At 41.5% G+C, this 22,087-nt stretch overlaps 1 protein-coding gene across 1 annotated transcript in view; it reads left to right on the top strand.

Moving 5' to 3' along the window:
* The first annotated feature begins 13,140 nt into the window (after positions 1 to 13,140).
* The window catches only part of LOC142971685 (phospholipid-transporting ATPase ABCA1), a 120,201-nt gene continuing 111,254 nt past the window's right edge, over positions 13,141 to 22,087 (top strand). The window contains exons 1-6 of the mRNA XM_076112303.1: positions 13,141 to 13,206; positions 16,313 to 16,406; positions 16,637 to 16,778; positions 16,934 to 17,061; positions 19,009 to 19,136; positions 20,074 to 20,271. Of these exons, the coding sequence (XP_075968418.1) occupies positions 13,141 to 13,206; positions 16,313 to 16,406; positions 16,637 to 16,778; positions 16,934 to 17,061; positions 19,009 to 19,136; positions 20,074 to 20,271 (756 nt within the window). The remainder of the gene's footprint in view (positions 13,207 to 16,312; positions 16,407 to 16,636; positions 16,779 to 16,933; positions 17,062 to 19,008; positions 19,137 to 20,073; positions 20,272 to 22,087) is intronic.

The following is a 22,087-nucleotide window of genomic DNA, read 5'->3' as shown; positions in this document are numbered from 1 at the left end:
AGTTTACCAACTTGTAACAGATATTTTACAGCTCAGCATCAGGCAAAACAGTCACCTACATGAATAGAGTGATGCTGAAAACCTCAAAGCTTTTTTTTCCAAGTTGAATTAGTGAAAAGCCCCTCTTCTGGATTGTGTAATGCTTTATCTTTTCTTTTACTGGTGCAGTACAACGCTGTGGTGCATTGCAGATATACCATATATGTCGGCGCATGACTTACCGTTACCTTTTGAAGTCACTAGTACACTGCTAGGAACGTACTGCACTGTGAAGCGCAGGGAAAATGCCGCGCATGCAGATGCTGCTCCAAACTGGTTTCTAGTGTCGGTCTTTATTAAGAGACGGATGCTGCTCGTGCAAATGTCCTACAGCCAGTTTATCCACCTTTTTATCGACTCTTTTCCCTCATGCGGTGAGGTGAATCAGAGCAACCTCTTGTTCTCAAATACAGCATGAAAAAGATACAAGTCAATTTCCTGTATTCCCAGCTAGCGCTCAAGGCTGTAACATCACACTGGGATCAATTTAGAACACCTGTGTTTGTGTTACCCCAGCCATATTATGTAAAGGATAGGTTGGGTAAGATATTGGATGGTTGCATTTTGTGGTGATTGAACAGCTTATTTGAATTTCAGCTCTATTGCCCTGCATGCTGAGTCCTTTATTACATGGAACCCGGACAAATCTTGCTTCACTTATCGCAGAAAGATGGCAGTTTTTTGGCATTCAAACATAGGACTCCTCTGTGGAAAAATTCCATGTGTATTCACAGACGAAATAACATGTTCAGTGTAGATTAGGCTGCAGCACTGCAAGCAGAACAATGCCAAAAGTTCACCATACTTCTTCAGCAACCCCATGAAATGCGATGACATTCTGCTGAAAGTCTAAGGGTGACCAAGACAAATGGCAAGGCATCGACATATTACATATTACATATCACATGCTAGACCTGTTGTTTTGTATTTTATTCTGTAAGTATTTGGCTTGACTTCAAGTTGAAACTTTAGGGTGACTTGGCTGACGAGCAAATGACTGCGTTGTTGTTTGTTTGTAGTGAGAATTTAGGGTATGATTTTCCGAGGGAAAGGAGATTTATGAAGGAATTAACGTCTCGTAAACCTCACAAAAATAGGGTTGACATCGCCTTAACAGCCAAAAAGGCTTGAAAATCAAATGATTTCTTTTATCGCTTGGCTCTGAACAGGAATTTCATTTCACTTCGTTGTCATGCCGTGGCAAGGAATTATTGTAAAAAATACATTTTTCATGCTGATCACTGAATACCTCCTTTTGATAGTCTTTCTTATGTGACCTTTATCAAGGCTAAACTTAATAGCTCAAGCTGCCTCCAGAAAAATCAAACCACCACAACAATGTGAGCTGCTGTGCCCTGTGTGGACAGAAAAATACTCGCTTCTTTGCTGCAATTTAAAAATTGTTCAGTGACAGTATTTCCGCTTCTCAGGTTGTCTGTGGAACACATTTCATTCCCTTATGTACAAGAAAGTATAATTAAATGCCATAGATTATTACAGTGCTGTCTTGTGAATATGACGGATGCCATAATCCATCGGATGTGCAAAGAGAAATGCATTTTATTGTGGTTATTGTTGTATTTATGTGCATCATCTAACAATATCCAACCATCCATCCACCCATCCATCTTCCATCTTAACCTCACTCATGAACAAGACCGCAAGATACTTGAACTTGGAGGGTGCAATATACCTTTTTTGGCAAAGAACCATGGTCTCAGACTTGGTGGTACCGAGTCTCATCCAATCTGCTTCAAACTCGGCTGCACACCGCCCCAGTGCGTGGTGAAGGTCAAGTTCTGAATGTAGTCAACACCACATCATCTGCAAAGAGCAGAGGCGCATTTCTGAAGAGCTGATTCACTGTTCCACTGCCAGGACGGAATCTGCATTGTTCTGAGGTTTGACAATCAGTCGGAGCCTCCTCTCCAGCCGAGGCTGAGCAGTGTGAATCCCCCATAATTGGAGCACATCCAACGATATGTAGATTTTTTTTCTTCTTTTCTACAAATTAGCACACATGGCATATCTGTTGATTAGAGATACAACATGAAAAGATAATTTGCCGTTGATATGTTGAGACTCAACGAGTTAACTTCCCTGTACTTGTTTATATGTGAATTGGTGGCTAATTGAAAGTATACGTCTTAAACATGATTGCACTTCTTTCACCTTTTCTGTCCACTGTCGACACATTTCTTTTGTTTTAACTCATTTTCTTCTCTTTGACGTCATTAAAATATAACATGCCCTCTGTCAGGTTAAATGATTTGATTAATGAAGCGCACCATCTTCTGTACCTCACTTCTGAAAAGCAATAAGAAGCAGCTTAACAGCTGATTTGACCGTTGTGCTAATTGACATAAATACATGTCTATTTGTGTCTGAGTTGGTGGAGTGCTTACACTGGGAACATGGCCTGCCTTTAGCACTCTGAATTTTCTTTGACGTGGAACTATAAACATTGGTTATAGCGCACTACTCGCCAAATTAAAACACTAATTCACTTTGAAGGCTTTACAGTATGATAAATAATGTCAATTTCTAAGTTGTGTACAGTGTAGAAAATTAAGCCCCTTAATAGATTTTGCCCTTAGAATACATCCAGTTTCAATATCATTAGGAAAATATTAAGTTCCCACTTGTGAGTGCTTTCATGCTGAATAATGGGAAAACCTTAATGTGTTGTTGTGTCAATAACCGGACTATCCATCTTTCCTCCCCTCTACACATTGTCCCATCTACCAGTACTTAAAACTGGAAGAATAAGAAAGATGGTAACTACAAATGAGTCGACTCATGATGTTTCCCTAACCAATAGCAGACTGAAATTCCATTACCTGCTTCTGTTCCTCAGTGTGCAGCCTTGATATTTGCAATATTTAGTTTTGGTTTTGTCTTTTCTAAGCAACATGTCTTCCCTCATTGAGTTACAGTGACGGCTGTACTTTTTTTTTTTTATCTAGGTGAGTTTTATTTGAACAGAACACTAGTTGATCTCCTCGAGACATGAGCATCACTCAAGCCTCTTTGTCGAGCGATTAGACATGCGGCCGTTCAGTGCAAATAATTACTTCCCCCAGACCAAGACAGCCTTTGTGTGCTGGTTTGATGTGGAAAACTTTTGACAGTTTCCTCTCATGCCGAACACCATTCATACTTTTTAATAAGGGTCTAGATTGCAAAACATCCACTGACCTGATCCTCCTCTCAAATTTATATGATCGTGAGGACACTCAAAGGCTTCTGTTATCTCTGCGAGACACAATGAGTTCCAAGCACACTGCAGAGAGATCAGGGACAAGATGCCATCCTCTAATTGTTCCAGTTGGCAGTAATCAATACGCAATCAGTTCGTTATTTTTATTTTACCTTGTAAAGAAATGATTTGCAAGCACGTTCACTGGAGGTAGACATATAGGAGGAGGGGGGGGGTGAACATAACTGGCACATTCTGCAAAACAATATTGCAATCCAATACAACAGCCATGCAATAAATGCTGGCCTTGTGAAGCTCTTAATATAGAACAATATCTGTCTGTGTGTGTGTGTCTCTCCGGAGGCCTTACGTTGTGTCTAGGAGACTAATGACGAATGATCTTCTGCATTGATCGGATTGAAAACCTTGAAGTAAAAGCTCAACATTGTATTGATTTGAAGTGACACCTTTCTACCACAGTCACACTATTGGAACGTCATGAGCACTAGACGAGAAAAAAGTGTTTGTGTTGTGTCACCCCCTGCTTTTAGGTGGAACTGTCTTTTCTGTGCTATATGCTTTGGTATCAATGTGAACGTATGTACAGTTTGAGCTATTTGTCTTGTGAGTAAATGCCACAACTCTTGTGGCTCGCTTGCAAAAAATTAAGGGGGTTGGCCCTGAAGTTCAACTTAAAGTGGGCTGGCTATTAAGGTGCACCAGCTATTCTCATTTTAGTGACAAGCCAGGGAGCATATTGGCAGATATTTTCCACATAATTTCTTTTTTTGGCCTGCATATTTAAAAAATAAAATTGACCACTCTCTAGCTGCTCTCAAACATATTGAGTCTTAAAGATAAGTATAAGATTTCTAGCATCTGTGTCTTAATATTAGCATTCTGGAAACTGGCTGTCAGGTTAATGAGCACTTGGATTAGCAACCACATGCAGTTTTCATTCCTGTTAACATGCGAGCGTGTTCTTACTAACTCTATAAAACCTGATGATTGGATTTAAATGAAAATGTAACATTGTTGTGTGTGTTGGGAGCTTTTCTTGTTGACTTATATGTTTGTTTAAAGCTTTTGAGACTGAAAGTTAGGTATTTACAGATAACACAGGCGTGCAATTCCACAGTGAAGAATCATTTATATTTCCATGAGGGATTGAGATAAAAAAGAAATTCTCATTAGCGCTGCTTTTATCTTTGTTGCAAATGTCGGGCGGTCTTTTCCCTTTGAAAGAGAAGACTGTAAAACAGCATCTGTTCATTTGGGAAATGTATTTATCAGAGTTAAAAGTTTGGAACAATATCGTCGTTGATGGCACAAATACTCCTTTTTTTTGAAAATGTGTTCAACACAGGTCATCCTTGATTTGTAAATCGGTTAACCTTGGAAAGAAAACATTCATCTTCCATGAAAGAGATCAAAATGTAGGGCTACTAAGCATTTCGCTTCAATTTTAGGGCAATGGAAATAAACTGGAATGTGCTTAGTCAATGTAAAATGTATGCTAAAACATACAGCACTGCATCCTGCTTTAGTCAAGTACGGCATGAAGGCCATCCATGGGAAATAGGACGATATCTTGATAAAACACCCAGGATTCCAACCTTTCAGTGACATGGAAATCTCCAAGTGAGTGCTCCAGCTAGTCGAGCTGATGGAGCAGCACCAACCACTGCAGACGAGAGCATTGCTGACTTTGGCCCCATCAATATGCTGGTAAATAAGCTGTGTTGGCACTGTCGTGTCTGTGGTTTTGCATGCCAGTGTGGCAGCAGGTGTCACACCTGGCTGGGCTCTTGCGTGACTATTATCCCTTTTGTATCGGGCTGTAGACATGCACAAAGGAGAAAAATCATATTTTTTTTACCTTTTCTAATTTGGTGGGGCCCCTTCCCAAACACTGCGTCCCGTGTTGCTGCTAACACCCACTGTTAGCCCGGCCCGGCTAGTGCTCCCCCATTGTGTAGCACTAATTAATGTCACTGTACGCTACGGCTGACCCGAATGCTTAGAAGCGTTGCCACAGTAATCTATCGCTATAATTCAGTTGATGTGATTATTTCACATTTTGTAGCTTTTTCCGTTTCAATAAAAAGGAAAATCTTTTTTTTTTTTATCTTCATCCCTTATTAGACAATGATTTCTAAGTAAAGTACAATACAAGTTTGAGAAATGACTTGTCATAGTGAGAATCTACCATCATAAAACACGCAAAACACAAGCTTTAACATAATAATAATTCTGTCTAAAAGGCTGTGTAATGTTAATATCAACCCTCTACACCCTGTCCGCACACTACTAGAAGTCCTCTGGAAGTCCTCATGGTTTTTAACTTCCGGACAAGTCGGACAAAGTAAATATTCTGTAATTATCTTCAAATTGAAAACTCCCAGTATGTGTGACAAAATAACCTTCACTCACAGATTATACCTTTTTAACCGCATCTCAGTCATTAATGTAATGGCCTGTTGCAGCGTATAAGTGCAACCGGCTATTGCTTTCCTACTCTTATCTACTGTATGCCCTGCTACCCTTAGTAACCTAGGCTATTGCTGTTTGCTGCATTAATGCAAAAGGAAGTAAACCAGCGAGCCGCGATGAATGGATAATCATGACACCCGAGCTGTCTGAGAAGCAACGTGTGGAAGCTTTCTGGATTTGTCTGCAAAGATGGGATCATGTCAGGCCCTTAGCCGAGTGCAACTTCTTTATAGTCATGTTACCACAGCAAATCTGACAGCACGCGTCAAATGAGGCAGCAGAGGAGCAGAGGACTTGTGCAGGAGACAAGAGAATGATAGACATTTTTTTAAAGTATGAGTCTTCAGCTCTCAGCCCTTCTGTTGCTTCTAACTGAATCTCTGAGGTTTGAAGTTAAGCTTCTCTCCTGATCGCAATATCTCAGGAAAATATGGCACAAATGTACACTTAGACTTAAGGATGAGATGATCAGACTTTGGACAAAGGTCAGTGTTTTTGTCCATTACTCAATAATTCATATGCTAATAATGGCAATTATGCACAGATATCTAATAGGATAAAATGATCCATCCAAATGATTACATCTATGACATGGATGTAAACTGCAACTTGACTGGATGGCGGAGGCATACAACTGCAGGGCGGTTATTCTACTTAGAATCAAGTAGTGGTCAAGTCCTTTTTTCCTTCTTGAGCAACCTTTAATATTAGTTAGTTTTGATAATCTCATATCCCAAAGAAATGTCCCAAATGTGTCTTTGAGTCTTCTCAAATGTTCCAGTTCTTCTGCTTGAATCCGATGGACTTGTGAGTCCAAATTTCCGGGTGTTGTTTTTCCCGTGTCGGCACCGCAGTTCCATACATCGGCGATGTCAAAACAGACTACATAAGTTTAAAAAGTCTTCTTCCTCTGCACAGTCTGTGTGGGCTGTTCTGGCTGGAGTCAAAACAAACACAATTGTACCCATGGCCGGCAGTCGGGAAGAGGCAACAGCATCTGTCGAGGAAGGCTGTTATTTGTTTTCCTCGACTTTGCTGGTTTTTCTTTTTCCCCAGGACAACTCCAACCCGCTCAGAGGTAGACATACAGTAACACACACAACTAAAATGCCAACTGTGACCCCCATAGGGCTGTTGAATGTGTATCCCTGCGCAGTGTCCATCAGCTGTCCGGTCTGTCCGGGTGAACATGGTTAACAAGCACCTGTGTGTTTACTCCTCACCTCATCTACAGGGGCGGGAGGAATTGTAGAAAGTGAGGGCAGAGGAACAGCGGCTAGCTATAGCTCGCTAGCAAGAGAATCTCTGTGATGTTCGATATGGCATGCTCTCAGTCAGCAGCCCGGGATATTGACTATCCTTGCTCGGGCATTCATTTGAGAATCTGTAATTTTTCAAATGTTTTATTATTTAAACGCAAGCGCACAAGGGTCTCACCTAATAGTGCCAGCTTGAACTACGATGCACATCAATAAGTTAGTCAAAGAACTTATCTGTACTTGAGTTCCCCTGAGCGGGCAATAAAATCAGCAAGGATTGCAAAAGAAGCGTGTTACTCCTTCCACTAGTTTGTTATGTAAGGAATATTTTTACTTCTGCAGATCACAGCAAACATTAGTGCCCTATAAAGACTTGAGTGGTGATGAGGGTGGTAAAGTTGGAGCATGCAGCGGGTACTCTTGTAGTCGTGTGAGCTCGCAAACTATTTTGAGTTTTCTGTCTTCCTCTTTAGAATAATAAATCATTTGCCCGTCATTCCACACAGACATCCCAAGGACTGCAAATAATGTCGCGATGTTGAGCCAGTCAGACGTGAAAACTATTAAATGAACTGCTTCATCACAGCTTTCTGAGTACTTGCTTTACTTTACTGTATGCTCGTCCAGCTCTTCGGTTTGTGGCCCTCTTCTCATTTCTCCTCATCGGGTTCAGCTTGTGTTCCCCATTATCACTTGTTCCTTTAGGTATGCAAGAAACAAATTACAAGGTATTGTTGTTGCAAATGTGCACCTTAGTTTTCATTAGTATGGCTAGACTAATACACGGTTTACTGACCTGGGAACAGCAGGTGTACTCCACCGCACTGGCTCCTTCGAGCGGCAGCACTTCATTATTCGAAGCAATTACTTTTGGGCAGTTGAGGTTTCACCTGCGTTCCACGAGTGTGAGTGCGTGGAACTAATTGAGAATATAGACCTACAGCTGAAGAATCACAGAAACCCTTCAGTGATTGTGAGGGACGGAAAAGTTTCCTCATGGAGTTTGACAACAACCATGATAAAAGGAAAAATCAAATGATTTGATTTATTTGTTGGCACACAGTTGTGTTATTTCATGATCTGGCTGGTTGTTGTTTTTTTTGTTTCAAATCTCACTCAGTCATTGTCAAAACTTAAATGTTTTTTTTTTTTTTTCAAAGAATGACAGGAATGTCAATGAAATGTATTTTCAATGGGAATGACTTGCAGAAAATTATGAAATCGTCCCGTTTTATCTTCTGAAAAGGATGTTTTCAATGAGCTATTAATGAATGACATAATAATGAACACAGTCATCTCGTCCAGAGTGTGAAGCGTCCTTGTTCATTCCCTGTCTAAACACCCCTCTCATCAACATAATGATGTCTTCCCTGTGCAGCTTTGGTGTTGTTCTTTATCACCTATCGTAATAAAATCTTAGCCCCCTTGTTACCAAATTATATAGTTGCTATAAAACCCTACAGTCACTGCACTTAGCTGCCCCCCCTACCACCTCACACACACACACACACACTCGTGTGACACATTCAGTCGATTATCATCAACCCTTCCCATGATACCAACCGGTCTCTGACCTCTTTAACTAAAGTTTCACTTATTAAAAAAAAAGAAAAAAAAAAGGAATAGTTTTAGGACTAATTAACTCATGAATAATTAGTGCTAAGTCAACAGGTGACTACATTTGAAAGTTTACCGCGAGAGACCCCGCGAGACGAATTTCAACAGCCCGTGAATGCAAAAACAAGGCCAGCGAAATGTAGGGCGATGCTCCCGTTCACCCTCCTCGCTTCATCAGGCGACTCAGACAAGACTACACGACGCAGGCATATGTGCTCTGCTACGGGGCAAAGCTTAAGGGAACACGCTGTGCGATGTACACCACCTGTGTGCTTCCTGGCTGTGCTCGTGTGGCTACAGTTGCTACAACCGGCTCAGCAGAGGTGATTTGCATACTTTATGACTCTAGGTAAAAGAGGACAGACACATGATAGGTAGGTCTGTCTGTGTGGGTGGGTGTGTGTGTGTCAGAGAGGGAGGAAAAGAGATGGTAAAACCGTGTCTTTTTGCTTGACTCATAAGGGCCTGCAGTTACAACCGGTCAAATCCATCTTCAGGCCCTAAGATGTGCTGATGGGTGAAAACTAAACAGCTCGGAGGTAGGTTGATTTTGACAGTTTGTTTTCTCTAACGGGACACTTGTTTTGTGGCCAAGCCTCCTGTGTTGCTGTTGTTCTTGTAAGCTTGCTCTCTGCTCCCGAGGCTAGCTCGGGCTCAGGCCTGCTTATCTTATTTGAAAAGCATTTAATGGTCTCCAGGCTGGCTGCTTTTAGAATGGAAATCAAGCAGTGCAATTGTTACCTTTTGTGTTACACAATAACAGGAGAAAATCGAGTTGTTAGTTTGGTTATAGATGACTACATATGAAGATTTTCAAACATGCTCGTATTCTCACGGCTTGTTTGCTCAGTCATGAAGGGAAAGACGTGACATAACTCCTGCTAATGATTAACAGTGAGCCCAGACTGATGTAAGAACTAGCGATGGGGTAGTGCCACATGTGGCCTACCTTTTTACTGTACCTGCAAAATATTTTCTCCTTGAATGACATGTCTTAATAATTCCTTAAGTGCTAACGGTCATCCTATAATTTTTTTTATTTAGAATTTTCATTTGTTTCTAATGAATGAGTAATTAGCTGCTAAACGAGATTGACAGGTTGCCCCGGGAAAGCACAGTTACCAGAGCTTGGAGCGATTGCTTCTCTGAAACTAATTGCGTGTGATGACAGACGTAGCGTCGGTGATATCGTTTTGACAGACTCCAATATCACAGCTTCAAATCTATATAATTGAAGGTGAGTGTTTGGTACGAAAAGATTGAATTAGTGACAAAAGTAGGGACACGCTAAATACAGTATATCTGCCAAGCAGATCGGCCACTTGTGGGTTGTATTCATTCAGTCATATGCAGCAGTGGTCATTGCAGTCATGCCTGACGGAGACCTACACTCTACTGAGTGCACTTTTCTAATTATTTATATCATTTATGTTGGTACTTCCACACATTATACTGAGTTTAATATCAGAAGTGAGCTGCAACAGGTTTGATACATTTGTATGGCTGCAGAAAGCGTTTTTTTAAATGAATTATTATCGATGAACAATGTTGTAGAAGTTGTTTTTCTCCATTTTATTTTCATCCACAACTACAGGTATCAGTTTTAAGGATCTTTTACACCACATTATCCACATAATAGGTCTCTTTCTAGAACCCTTAGTCAGTTCAGATTATTGTTGTACAATGAACTAAAGCAGCACGATCAGGGTTCATGCTGGTGATTAAATTGTACGGCAATTAAATAAACAGCATGATCATGCTGGTGTTAAGCAAAAAAAGTCAGCTAAAAACCAAGTGCTCTCTTGTCAAACAATAACCTGAATACAACATTCAAAGGGAAAAGCGTTGAGGTTCAGCATAATGTATTACCTGTAATTAAACGAATAACATAACTATCTCCTTGACCCTACTTCCTCACAGTAAACCTGACGACATCCTGTTGCGGTGAGGCTGTGCATCGTCGTATGATAGAGTAGAGTTAGAAAGAGACTTGAATGAAGGAGCACAGGGACCATTATACTCTTCAGAGGGTGATAGCTGGCCCCTCTGTAACGGATGTCAAAGGCATTCACTGCCGTCCTCTACTCTCATGCCGTATGACGAATATCTGTGTGCTCTTTCGATCATCCTAGGGGCTGAAATAATGCGCTTTGCTGTCCCTGGTCCCCAAACACCAGGCATGCATCAGCACTTATCTTTGCTCAAAACTTTGCTTTCCTCTTTTGTATCACTGCATTCTCTTCCCCTCCTGCCTTTTCTTGGAGCTTTCTTTGGAACTAATGATACCGCGAAAAGCTGATGCCAGCACCTGATGGCCACACTCTTGTGGGGGAAAAAAAAGTCCAAAAAGTGGCAAAAAGGACTTATTACTTCAATTATTCTCTTTGTTGTAGATTAAAATGATGATCTGGAAAACACTCTTCACAGTGTATGGTTATTCGTTCTCTGGAGAACTGTATTCATTGTGTTTTATAACACTGCGGCTGCAATGCAAAACACAATCGTATCTTCTCTTCTTACTTGTTATCTGTTCTTTGGATGTGGAATTGAAAAAGAGTCCTTGAGCTGGGCTTTTCCATAACACTCAAACCCTCCCCCCAAACACACACACACACTCTCTCACACACACACACACCATCCTTTTACAGACGCATCTCTTTTCTCAGATACCAACACAAGTTGCACGCACACACTTTTTGACATATGGCTTGAGTGCATTCTTAGACATGTTGTTTACCCTTCATGCTTGACATGATTTCAGAGTGGAGGTGGTACCAAGCTGTCCTTCTCCTGCGCATTACATGTTTCAAAAGACGAGGCTTGAAAGCCGTGCAAGCCATTGCAGCAGATATTCAATTATACAAGCATTTGACGGAGCCGAGTGTTCATGCGCACACACACTAGGCCTCTTCGTAAAGACCCAGGCCAGTTTGCCCGTGTACAATTCCATAATTACCATTCTCTTCCAAAGATATATGAAGTAAGGCATGCATTGAAGGTGAAAGCAAATAGTGAATAGTACTCTACAAGTACAACTACTGTGGAGGAGATGGTGTGGTAATAGTACATTAAAGCGACAGCAATCTCTAGTACAAATTGGCATTGCCAATATAGAAATAGTTTTCAGGAAAATCTATGTTCGCCTGTTAGATCTCACCAATATTGTGTAATCGGTTATTGAACTGCCATGAGAACTGCCCATTAGAGCACTTATTTGGCCATTTGGAAAGTGAGGAAGCCTCAACTTTGCCATGACGGTAAATAAAACATCCATGAAGTAGCAGTAAATAATGTAAACACACAGAGGGAAGATGGAAGCTGTACAGAAAGAGGAAATGGAGCGTTAAAAGGTGGCACTTTGTCAGGACTACCCTTGGGCTAAAAAGCCCATCCCCACTCGACTCACCTTGCACACATACTTAATTCTTAGAAGTCTCCACAGAGCGACCGTTGAAGTGCTTTTGCAACATGTTTCAAACACAGCCAGGTAACATACTTTAAGAGAGACCTGGTTAAGGTAGCAGACATACAACATCACAAAACAATATAATACAATACATACTAAATGATGTACAAAAACATATAAAAACACAGTGGCCTCCCGAGAAAGAAAACTACCACATGGATCTTTGTATGGATTATTCTACGCCTAAGCTGCATAGTAGGAGAATGCAGTTTCATATATTACATCACATGATATGAACAATCCTAACCATGGGTGAAACCTTCATTCACAGAAAAGATACTTTACTGGAACACTTTTAAAATGCCGACTGTAAATTGTTCAAACTCTCAATTGTATAATTAGACTTAAAGACGACTAACATTCCCGTGATAACGAATGGGACCTCGTGGCAGGCCAATGAAGGGACTGTAGTCAAAGGAGACACTGTCAGTTGTGGATTTGCTTTTATAAAGGTCATACTTGATGTAACTGTGTAGAAATGCCACAGCAGATCTATTTGTTTATTATCTGTGTAATCAGTGTTCAGTGGGTAGTAAAACCTGCAATAAATATTTTTACAGCAATCTTTGGCAGTTGCCCGTGAAGCTTTGTCTTTTATTTTGCTCTGGTCACCAAAAAAATACGTTTAATTGACAGAGAATTTGTAGCGCAGTGGTGGTTAATAATTCGACAAAGAGCACAGTTTACAATGCCGTATCCCCCTTTAAGAGGAAAAGAAAAGAGTTGTTAGGTTTGACCTAATCATTTCTATATGCAGTACATTAAGCAAAACAACCATCAGCTTTTTTTTAAAAAGGTTCCGATGCTGTAGATCCAAACTACGCAACCTCCACGTGAGACATTGCCCCGTCCTGAGATGTGCTGAGTGTAGGTGATAATAATTCTTAGAACAGGTGCTGCACCATAAGCCCCATGGCCTGGGGAAGTGAATGATTAGTGGCACTCCCCCAAGATGCATTGCTCCTCTGTATTAAAACCAAACTCTGCCTTTTATTCCCTCCAGGGTTTATTAAGTGGGCCAGTTTCCATAGCGACGCTTTGGCAGGATATTGCCAGGATAAGCCGTAATGGGTCTCCTGACGCAGTTCACTCTGCTCCTGTGGAAGAACTTCACTCTCCGGAAGAGACAAAAGGTACAACTCCCGCTCACCAAACCCCCTTTTGCAAATCAACGTAGATCTGCTAAAATTGGTCAACAATGGAGGGAAAGCGAGGATACGGTCCCAAGATTGTTTTATCAAGGTTAACTAAGTTATTCATGAGAGGGGAAGGTAATGGGAGGGATTTACTACCAAAATTGTCTCCTATAGAAGTAAGCCGCCTTTAACTCTCCCACTAGAGAACAAGAACAAATCTTACCTTAATGCCGACCAATTCGGAGTGTCACCTTCAATCTTTGGAGGTGTATCTCTTGTGCACGTTATGTCACATTGCCTGTGTTTTAGTTCTAACGAAGCCGGTCTATGGCCTAATGGAACGGGATTCGGAGTGACGACTGTTTAAATGCTTAGTTTGAAGGGCGAACACTCTTTCTGGCTCTTCTCACAAGCTCACTGCCACAGCTTTTCCTTAGCATTGCTATCCAAAGTGTTAGTGTCACTGCAGTTTAAAATGGTACCAAACAATTACGGGTGATTCCTATTTACTCGTCGGATGAAAACTGAAATAGTCCACCTGACATTTCCACTGCTGTCACTTTACATGCAACTTTTTTCCAGTGCAATTTCAGTATCTGTGCTAAATTTGACCTGCTTTCATCTTTCACACTTTAAGGCCGTCGCACACCAGAGACCTTTTTTGTTTTGTGCGATTAATACGCTTGCTTGTCAATATATCGTTTTGAACTGGTGTTTTTGTCATGACTACTTTTACACAGAGCATGAATATTACGCCACGTAACAGCTGCTGCAGAGGAGGCGTAAGTCTCTGAGTCATTGTCCCTTTGCCCTGGCTAGTTCCCTGAACCCGAGTCATTACTTCCTTATTCATGTAACAAACACTAACCTACACATGATCACCCAGTGATATATGGTGGATTTTATTGCCTCTTATGTCCCCAACAATGGCCAAGAGGTCACATGCTGGGGGAAGATAACAGTTCCACAATGTGTCGCAACCGCATTTCAAGGAATCTAGTTCGTCTTACGTGTCATTCTGAGGCAGATATAGCTGTTACAAAGAGCTGCAGTGTGCTCTTTGATTTGCAGTGTTGCAGTGATGATAGGAGTTACATCCACCCACTTGATTTGTTAGGGGTTCGAGCACAGCAGCGCAGCCTGTTGCCAGAGTAGAACAAAAGACATCTTCACAAAAAAAAATCAGCTTTCATCAAAGTTCATACTTTCTTGGAATAACTCAAGGCAAAGGCATTTGCAATTTGCGAACTTTGAATCGGTGAAACATTCCCCTTGTTAATTTTGTCAACCGGCAGAAAGAAACAGGTTGGTTTCCTGTTTATATGGAGGGAGAAACAAGCACCGACTTTCCCGCTAGACTATTCAAGGGGACAGTGGTGGTTTTGTGCTTGGAATGTAGGATATTTGGCCAATGTTAACATGAAATATTGGCATTAGACAAAACCAGTGGGAGTTAGCAAGGACAATGGTGCTTCTGGAGGGCTTGTGGAGGTTAATGACCAATTATATGAATGCCTCACCAAGCATTTTAAGATTTTATAACGGGCATGAAACTGATTTTATGGTCCAGTATTTCACATAATTTCATAGGAGGAGATTATCTATTCACAAAGACACTGGTGCCCGATGGCAAATGCCTGGGGAGCCAGACATTGGGAAAGTCCCCATGATCTCTGTGTTCCCTCTCCGTGCCTTTTCTTTGAAAGACATTATGATAATTCACCCTCTCAGCAGAACTACATCCTCTCTGACACCCGGACGGCAGGGAATTTAAAGGGCAGAATTAAAAGAATCTTTCGAGTTTCTTTGAAATGTATGCAATTTAATTTTCTGCGTTTTTTTCTGTTCAGTAATTCATCGGCAAAATTGCGCTGTGACATTACGTGCAATATGTGTTTTTGTATTTCCTCACCTCTGCCGGCCCTCCAGTTTAATTATGAAGACAACAACGTCAGCGTAGATGTCTTCTCTTATTATTTGTGCCGATGTGCGTCATCAGATAAAATGTCTGAACATGTTACCATAGCAGGAACACGGTGGTTGGCTAACTGCAGTTGATTCCACGAGGCAAGTCACTCCAGCAGAGATGCTGAAAGGGTTGAGCGTGCAGGCCGACCAGGTCAGCTCAGGTTAGCGGGAGAGGGCTCGGTGGGTGAGTACAGGGCTGGAGGGAGGGGGGGATGTTGAGCGATGGTGTGTCTGGGGATGCGTAAAAGCCTAGATGGCAGGGGGTGTTGGGTTGAAGACTCAAGGAAGGATGAGCTGCAGCATTGTAATAACTCACTGGAAGTCATCTGCTGTTTGATGTTACGTCTTGCAGGATTATGAAGTGACTCTAGCTTTCAGAGGTCTGCGTTACCTTGACTTATGTATAAAAGAACTGAACTACGTTGGTGTTTCCACAGTAACAACAGTGGTAGAAATAAGCATGCAGGCGTGGTAAATGTGGAGGTCTGTGTGTGTGTGTATACCTCATAACTGTAAGGTCCTGGTACTTTGCCTCCAGAACACCCCCCCCCCCCCCCCCCCCCCCAAGGCCAACTGAGTAGAAAAAAAATGAGAAACAACCCAGTGAAGAGGTAAAGCCTTGAGGTCATCAATTTGTGCTTTGTTGGTTTCTCTCTTCACCCATCCCCCAGAGGTTGAAATAAAATGCCTGGCATGTCACATGGGGGCTACCTGCCGCTGACAGGTATTGAAGTGGTTGGAATTCTTCATCCAGAAGAGGATTAAATGTGTGGAGGAGATGATAGGGAGTGTGTGATAGCTTCGGCTTGTGGAGCCGTACGCTGAGGTTTCTCTCTCAATCCAGTAAGTGCTTAGAGCAAAAGCAAGACTGACAGCGTAACATATGGACTATGGCTTGTGGACTATGGATACACACAGCCTCATGAGGTCATTTTAGTCAATCATCAATGGTGTCTCAATGGCAGAGACTCAATGAAATGTCCACTCACCTTTGCTTTTAGATTTGCTTTGACGTTTTGATTGATGTCTCATTTCACTTATGAAAATATAATGCAAATGCTGTGAGCCATAACAGGGTCCAGAGATGTAGTTCATAAAACATTATGAAAATGAGTCTACTTTCTCTTTTGTGCAGGTGCGGCTGGTCGTTGAAGTGGTATGGCCTCTGTTTCTCTTCATCATACTGGTGTGGGTGCGGTCCACCAATGATCCAATTTATAAAGGCCAATGTAAGAACAAGAAGAGTTGTAATGTTTAACTCTATTTCACAAGTCATATAAAGCTGCGGAACCACTCCTCAGTTCTTAACGTGTATTTCCATAATAACATGTATCAAAATACAAATATGATCTCGACAGAACATAAAACATCCTAACCTTGTGATATCACTGAATCTATTCATCAAAACAACAATGTGTTAACAATGCAGCTGGCTAAGTATTCATCTATATTCCTGTAGGCCACTACCCAAATAAAGCCATGCCGTCGGCTGGCGTGCTTCCCTGGCTTCAAGGTATGATGTGTAACATCGACAATCCCTGTTTGAAGTACCCAACGCCGGGGGAGACGCCAGGCCAAGTCAACAACTTCAACAACTCCATGTACGTACCGCAGTGTGCCCTTTTCTGTCTTGTCTTCTCAGATTCGCGTACATGAGGATGAAACTGAATGTTTTGGTAGTGATTTCAGATTGATCTAAGACGTGACATTTACAGACAGTTTGTGATCTTTTTTTTTTGTCTTTCTGGTAAACTAGAGTTGCCGGGATGTTGATAGAGCTGCAAACCCTCCTAGTGAACAGATCTATTCTCAGCAAGGCACAGTTGCTGGCAGATGACCTCGACCAGTGGGATTCAGCCCTGTCACAGGCTAACCCTGGTGATGGTAAGAGAAGTTCTTGATCCACTGACCTTAAAACAATGGCACTAGTCATGAACGCACCAAGTGAAAAGCAACAGGATCATCACAGAGATTGGTGTTTCTTGATATACTAGTTGTATTGCTGCTGATGGTTCCAAAAGTAAAACGTATAGAAATAACGCCTCAGCAACAATCACTCTGCTATGTCTTTGTTAAGTACTCTCCATCAAGGAAAGTATCCCCTTCATGTGGATGACAAGTTGGAGGATTTGTTATTCCCCTTTATCCCTCAAAAACAATAGCGCATGATTATTTATGATGCAATTTGCTGTGCAGACTGACAGATCGTTTGTCTTGATAAGTTGCTGCTTTGCATTAGGCTCATTTACCCTGATGATATTCAGATTTTCATACGCCACCTAATTTGCAAAGAGACAAGGGGGTGAGGTGTGTGGGGGGGGGGGGGGGGGGGGGGGGTTCTGCTGTTCAACAAACGGCTTGAGGGCCATTTGCATTTCGGGGTCGCTGGCTTGTAATATACAAGATTAAATCCATCAAAGATCTAAGCCTGGGCATAATTAATGGGATTCACTGTCGGGAGGCAAGAGCACAAAAGGTCACAAACAAGAATGGGGAATGGAGTACGATCAAAAGACTCGGATGGCATAAGTGATTGTGTTGTCCTTTTTTTGTGTTTTTACCATGGGTTGATTAAAAGACTCAGTTGGTCATTTCAATCAGAAAGACAACAGTGTTCAGGAAGAGCCCAGAGCATGTTATTCTTCCCCATAATCTAACCCTGTCCATCCCCCCGGATGCTCCCGCAGCCACGAGGGGCAAAATAACATGTGTTTAGTTGGTTGCATCAAACAGCATAATTAACTCAAGACAAAACTGAATGATTGTTATTTTTACAAAACATTTATCTTAATTGAACCTTGCATAACCCAGTAAAAGTCACTTCCTCCCTTCACCTTGACAATTGAATGAGCTGCGCAGGCATTACACGTGCAGAAGGGCTAATTTAATTGAATTACGTAACCCCTTCATTATCTCAACAGCACAATGCAGGAGTCCCAGAGAGAAGGAAACACGTGTTGAATAGAGGCAGTTTGTGCATGGGTGTGTGAAGTTACTTTAGTGGGATCCCTGCTATGTTAAGACATTTTGAGGGGGGTAACAAGTACCAGTCAATTGTTTTTTAAGCTATCTTATTTAAAACCTGACTATCTGTCGGCAGCTATTTAGAAGAAAATGTCTGGTAGACAATCTGGTGCATGATAAGCAACAAATTGTCCCCTCACTCATTCAACTCAAGTGCTACTTGCACCAGTGAAGAATTTAGTTGCAACAGTCATCTAGAAAGTAAGGGTTTTCTTTTTGTTTTAGGTCTTATTTGGCCAGTGTTCATGTCATTTAGGAGAATATACTGTATACTCAGCAACTGCAATGCAGTGATATTGAAGACATGGACTTTTGCTTTAACCTTTTCCTTTCAACAACAGAATAAATCCTCCAGTGCATTTGTTAGAGCAGCCCTTCCATTGCACTGGAAGGGCTGCTGTCCTATTAGTTACACAGCAGCCACTCCTCCATGGTTGGAATAGGTGTCCGTTAGGGCAAATGACACAAGCCTCGCACGCATGTTTCTACATGGACCCATATTTGTGAACAGTGGTGTGGAAATAAAATGCAGGAGGGTAGCCAAGCAAGGGAGAGCAGAGACAGAAAGACTGCAGGGTTGGCTGCAGAATATCTGCAGTGCAGATGGCGAGTAAGGAGGATTGACGGCTTAAACTATGAAAATAGGATTCGAGTTAAAAGGAAGCACATATATACCCTTTAAGTTTTCCATCGCTTGTCCGCATCACACATGTAAACATCAACTGCACTGCTGTACACTATATTTCCTATTGTTTTGTATCAAATGCTGTTCTGCAAAAGTACTGATTTTCCATCTTTATGTTGAAGCTCAACGAGTGGTCCTACGGAGTATTCTCAGAGACAATGAAACTTTCTCTACTCATCTGAAAGAGAACCTGTCGCTGCCACCAACGGTGGTCCAAAGCCTCATGAATGCTGAGATTAAACTCAATCCAGTGAGTATCATTTTGCTACGCTGCTCGCATGATGAAACGGCAAACTGTCTCCAATAGGAATCCCAGCTGCTTTGAAACAAGATTTTCCGCCTCCTCCTGTAAATATAGCAATTTAAGTGTTAACCAACATATTCAGAAGACCACATGTGCCAAGAGTGTTGTGCTTGAGCATTTTAAATGTAAAATATCATAGCCAAGAACTGCCTCGAGCATCAAAGCATTTGCTTGATAAAAAACGTAGTTTGAAGCTGGCTACAGTCAGTAATTTGGAATGAAATGAACTCGCAATAACAATGTCTTGTCTCTAAATGCTCCCCAATTGATACCACCATATGTATCAAGTAATATCAATTGAGCTGCAAGGAGGTAATTTTGCTTCACTGTCAGTGACAAGGATGCTTAAATATAGTGCAAAGTGATTAAAAGAGCCCTACTGTGTACAGTATGAGGCGTTCTGATGGTTGCATTGGGCTCTGTTGCAAAATGTACCATGTGCCCAGAAAGTAAAAATTGCTCGTGCAGTTCATAAGCCATTCTCTTGTCTTCTGTCCGTGTATCCTGTCTTTCTTGGAGCCATTGTATACTGTCTAGTATGATACAAAATATCTGTGTGTAGGTGCATCTGCGTGTGTGTGAAGTGGTGATATTTGTGTCCGTCACATTTGTACTGTTGTTTCAAGTGACCTTGTGGGTGTTTGTGCACGATATCGGTCTTAACTCGAGGATGAGCAAAGAAAAATAAAGCTTGATTATAGTCAAAACACTCATTTATATCTGATTTTGAAGTGTGATTTAGCATACGGTCTGCCTGCACAAGGTTCGAAAAACATTGATCTAGTGTTGTGTCACACGTGTATACACACAATAAATACAAGATGCTCAGATGTAAAGTTCTCTTGTTAGCCAACTTCTACCAAAGTTCGTGTTTATTTTTCAGATGATGGGCACCCCGAGGCCAGGCAACCTGAAGAGCATCCTGTGCGAGGGGACAGATCTGGACGAGTATATCCAATTTAGCAGCCGAGCTGAAAAGGAGGCTTTTCAAAATGTCAGCTGCTCCCGCGATCCACAGCAACTGATTAATGCCCAGCAAGTACTCCTGCAAAACCTGGATGCCGGGAAAGTGCTTTCTGAGGTGAGCTGTCTTTCATACTGAGAAGAAACCTCACAACTTCTCTGATTTGATGTTGATGAGACTTGCGAGTTTTGCGTAGTAACTCGGACATAATCGGTCTCATTTTGACAAAAGTTTACGAGGGAATGCATTTGGGAGTTTACAGCAATTGGCCTGACGGGGGACACTGTAGTAATACAGGTCATAATGTCTTCATATGAAAGCCGTAATTCCTGCTCGGCAAGGTCACCCACATCTGGCACGCTTACAAATTGCACTGTCTGGGCTTAATGAAGGTAGTATTAAATGTGTCAATTTGAAGCTATTGTGTGACTCAGCCACCACGGTTGCAGTTGAGGAATTACTTGGGAGAATGCATGTGAACCCTACGTCAGGCATTTCGAAGTCAAACTGAAGATACTTAAGCTATTGTGTGTGGTTTTTCCATTTTTCAAAAGTGTTTTTCAACATTTTTGTGGAAACTGCATCTTCGATTCAGGTCTCTCGGAAGGCATTTCCCAAGACTTACTTTTAAGAGCCGGTGTTGCTAGGAGATGCACTGTCTGCTCCCATTGTGCACTACTGACTGGAGCACGTCATAGCCCCCGCATAGCCTTCTCACATTGGGCCCCATGCTGGAAGCAATATATAAATACATTTCCTCTCCTGTTTGCACACAGAATTTGTTCTTATTTCGTTAGTACCCATTGATTTCTGGGATTCATCATTGAATTCATCAATCCCTTGGATGGTATTGTGTGTGTTTAACACACAATTGATTGATTCATTGATTGATTCATTGATTGACATTAGTTTTTTCAACAAGCCTTTTACAACATGCATTTGACCCATTGTACAGTTACAATTCTGTTCCACTGGTAGAATTGGAACCTAGCAGGCTAGGTTCTAATTAGCTTCCACGAAGAAAGTGGAAGTCTTGACTTTCTAACATTTTCTTTTTGGTCATGTTGTCTCAATACCTGCAGAGTCATTGGCAGCTCCCGCCTGAACAATTGAGTGCTGCGTTCATCACACATTGTGTTCAGTTATATTGTGAACCTTAAGCCTTAGCAAAAATGAAATGCCAGAGAAATGTTTTTGTATGCCAAAATTCCCTGCTGAGCCTTCTTGTGGCATTGGGGGTTGTGATAGATACTCGCCCTAAATGGAGAGATAAATAAGAAAAAGTAAACGTCGCTGCACAAGGTAATTTTCAGCATGGGTATTCTATCAACTATGTACACTGAGATGAAACTCCAAACCTTAATACTGTTTAAAAGTATTTGGAGTTCATTGTCTATTCTAACGATGAATCTCCCGCATGGCTGGCGGTAAATCGATTTCAAAGGCAATGATTTTCTGTGACAGCCAATTGAGTCACCAATTTAAAAGTTAAATGTTATGCTTGTCTTGCTCTGTGACTTAGAGAGATGAAGAAATTAAAAGGTAAAACTTGCTAATGCTTCCACTTTGAGGCAAAACCTACAGGCAGCCCGTTATTACTGCACCATTATGTTAATGTTGTTTTGTTTCTTTTATTTTGAGTGTGAAATCAGTTTCTGTCCCATAGGGTCGAAGCATTTACAATGGTCATTGTCATATGCACCCAAGTGTCTTCCAGTCATTTGGCTAGAATGCAATCAGGTGGGAATTACCTATTAGAACCAATGTTTTGTTGAATTCTTTTAAATCTCGTGAGTTCCCTTTGGGGCGATGAAAGCCTGCACTTTTCTTTGAGCTTATCTTTTATAGAAAATACGTGGGACAGCAAATCCAATAAATAAGCGATAAGGAAGGAAGTTCGTAGGAGAGAGCATTTGAACAATTTAAGCCCACA

This window comes from Anarhichas minor, unplaced genomic scaffold (genome assembly GCF_050575085.1).
Source record: "Anarhichas minor isolate MPS153535 unplaced genomic scaffold, ASM5057508v1 ptg000049l, whole genome shotgun sequence".
Taxonomy (NCBI): Eukaryota; Metazoa; Chordata; class Actinopteri; order Perciformes; family Anarhichadidae; genus Anarhichas; species Anarhichas minor.
Note: the sequence above shows the minus strand (reverse complement) of the source record. Positions and strands in the feature narration are given on the sequence as shown.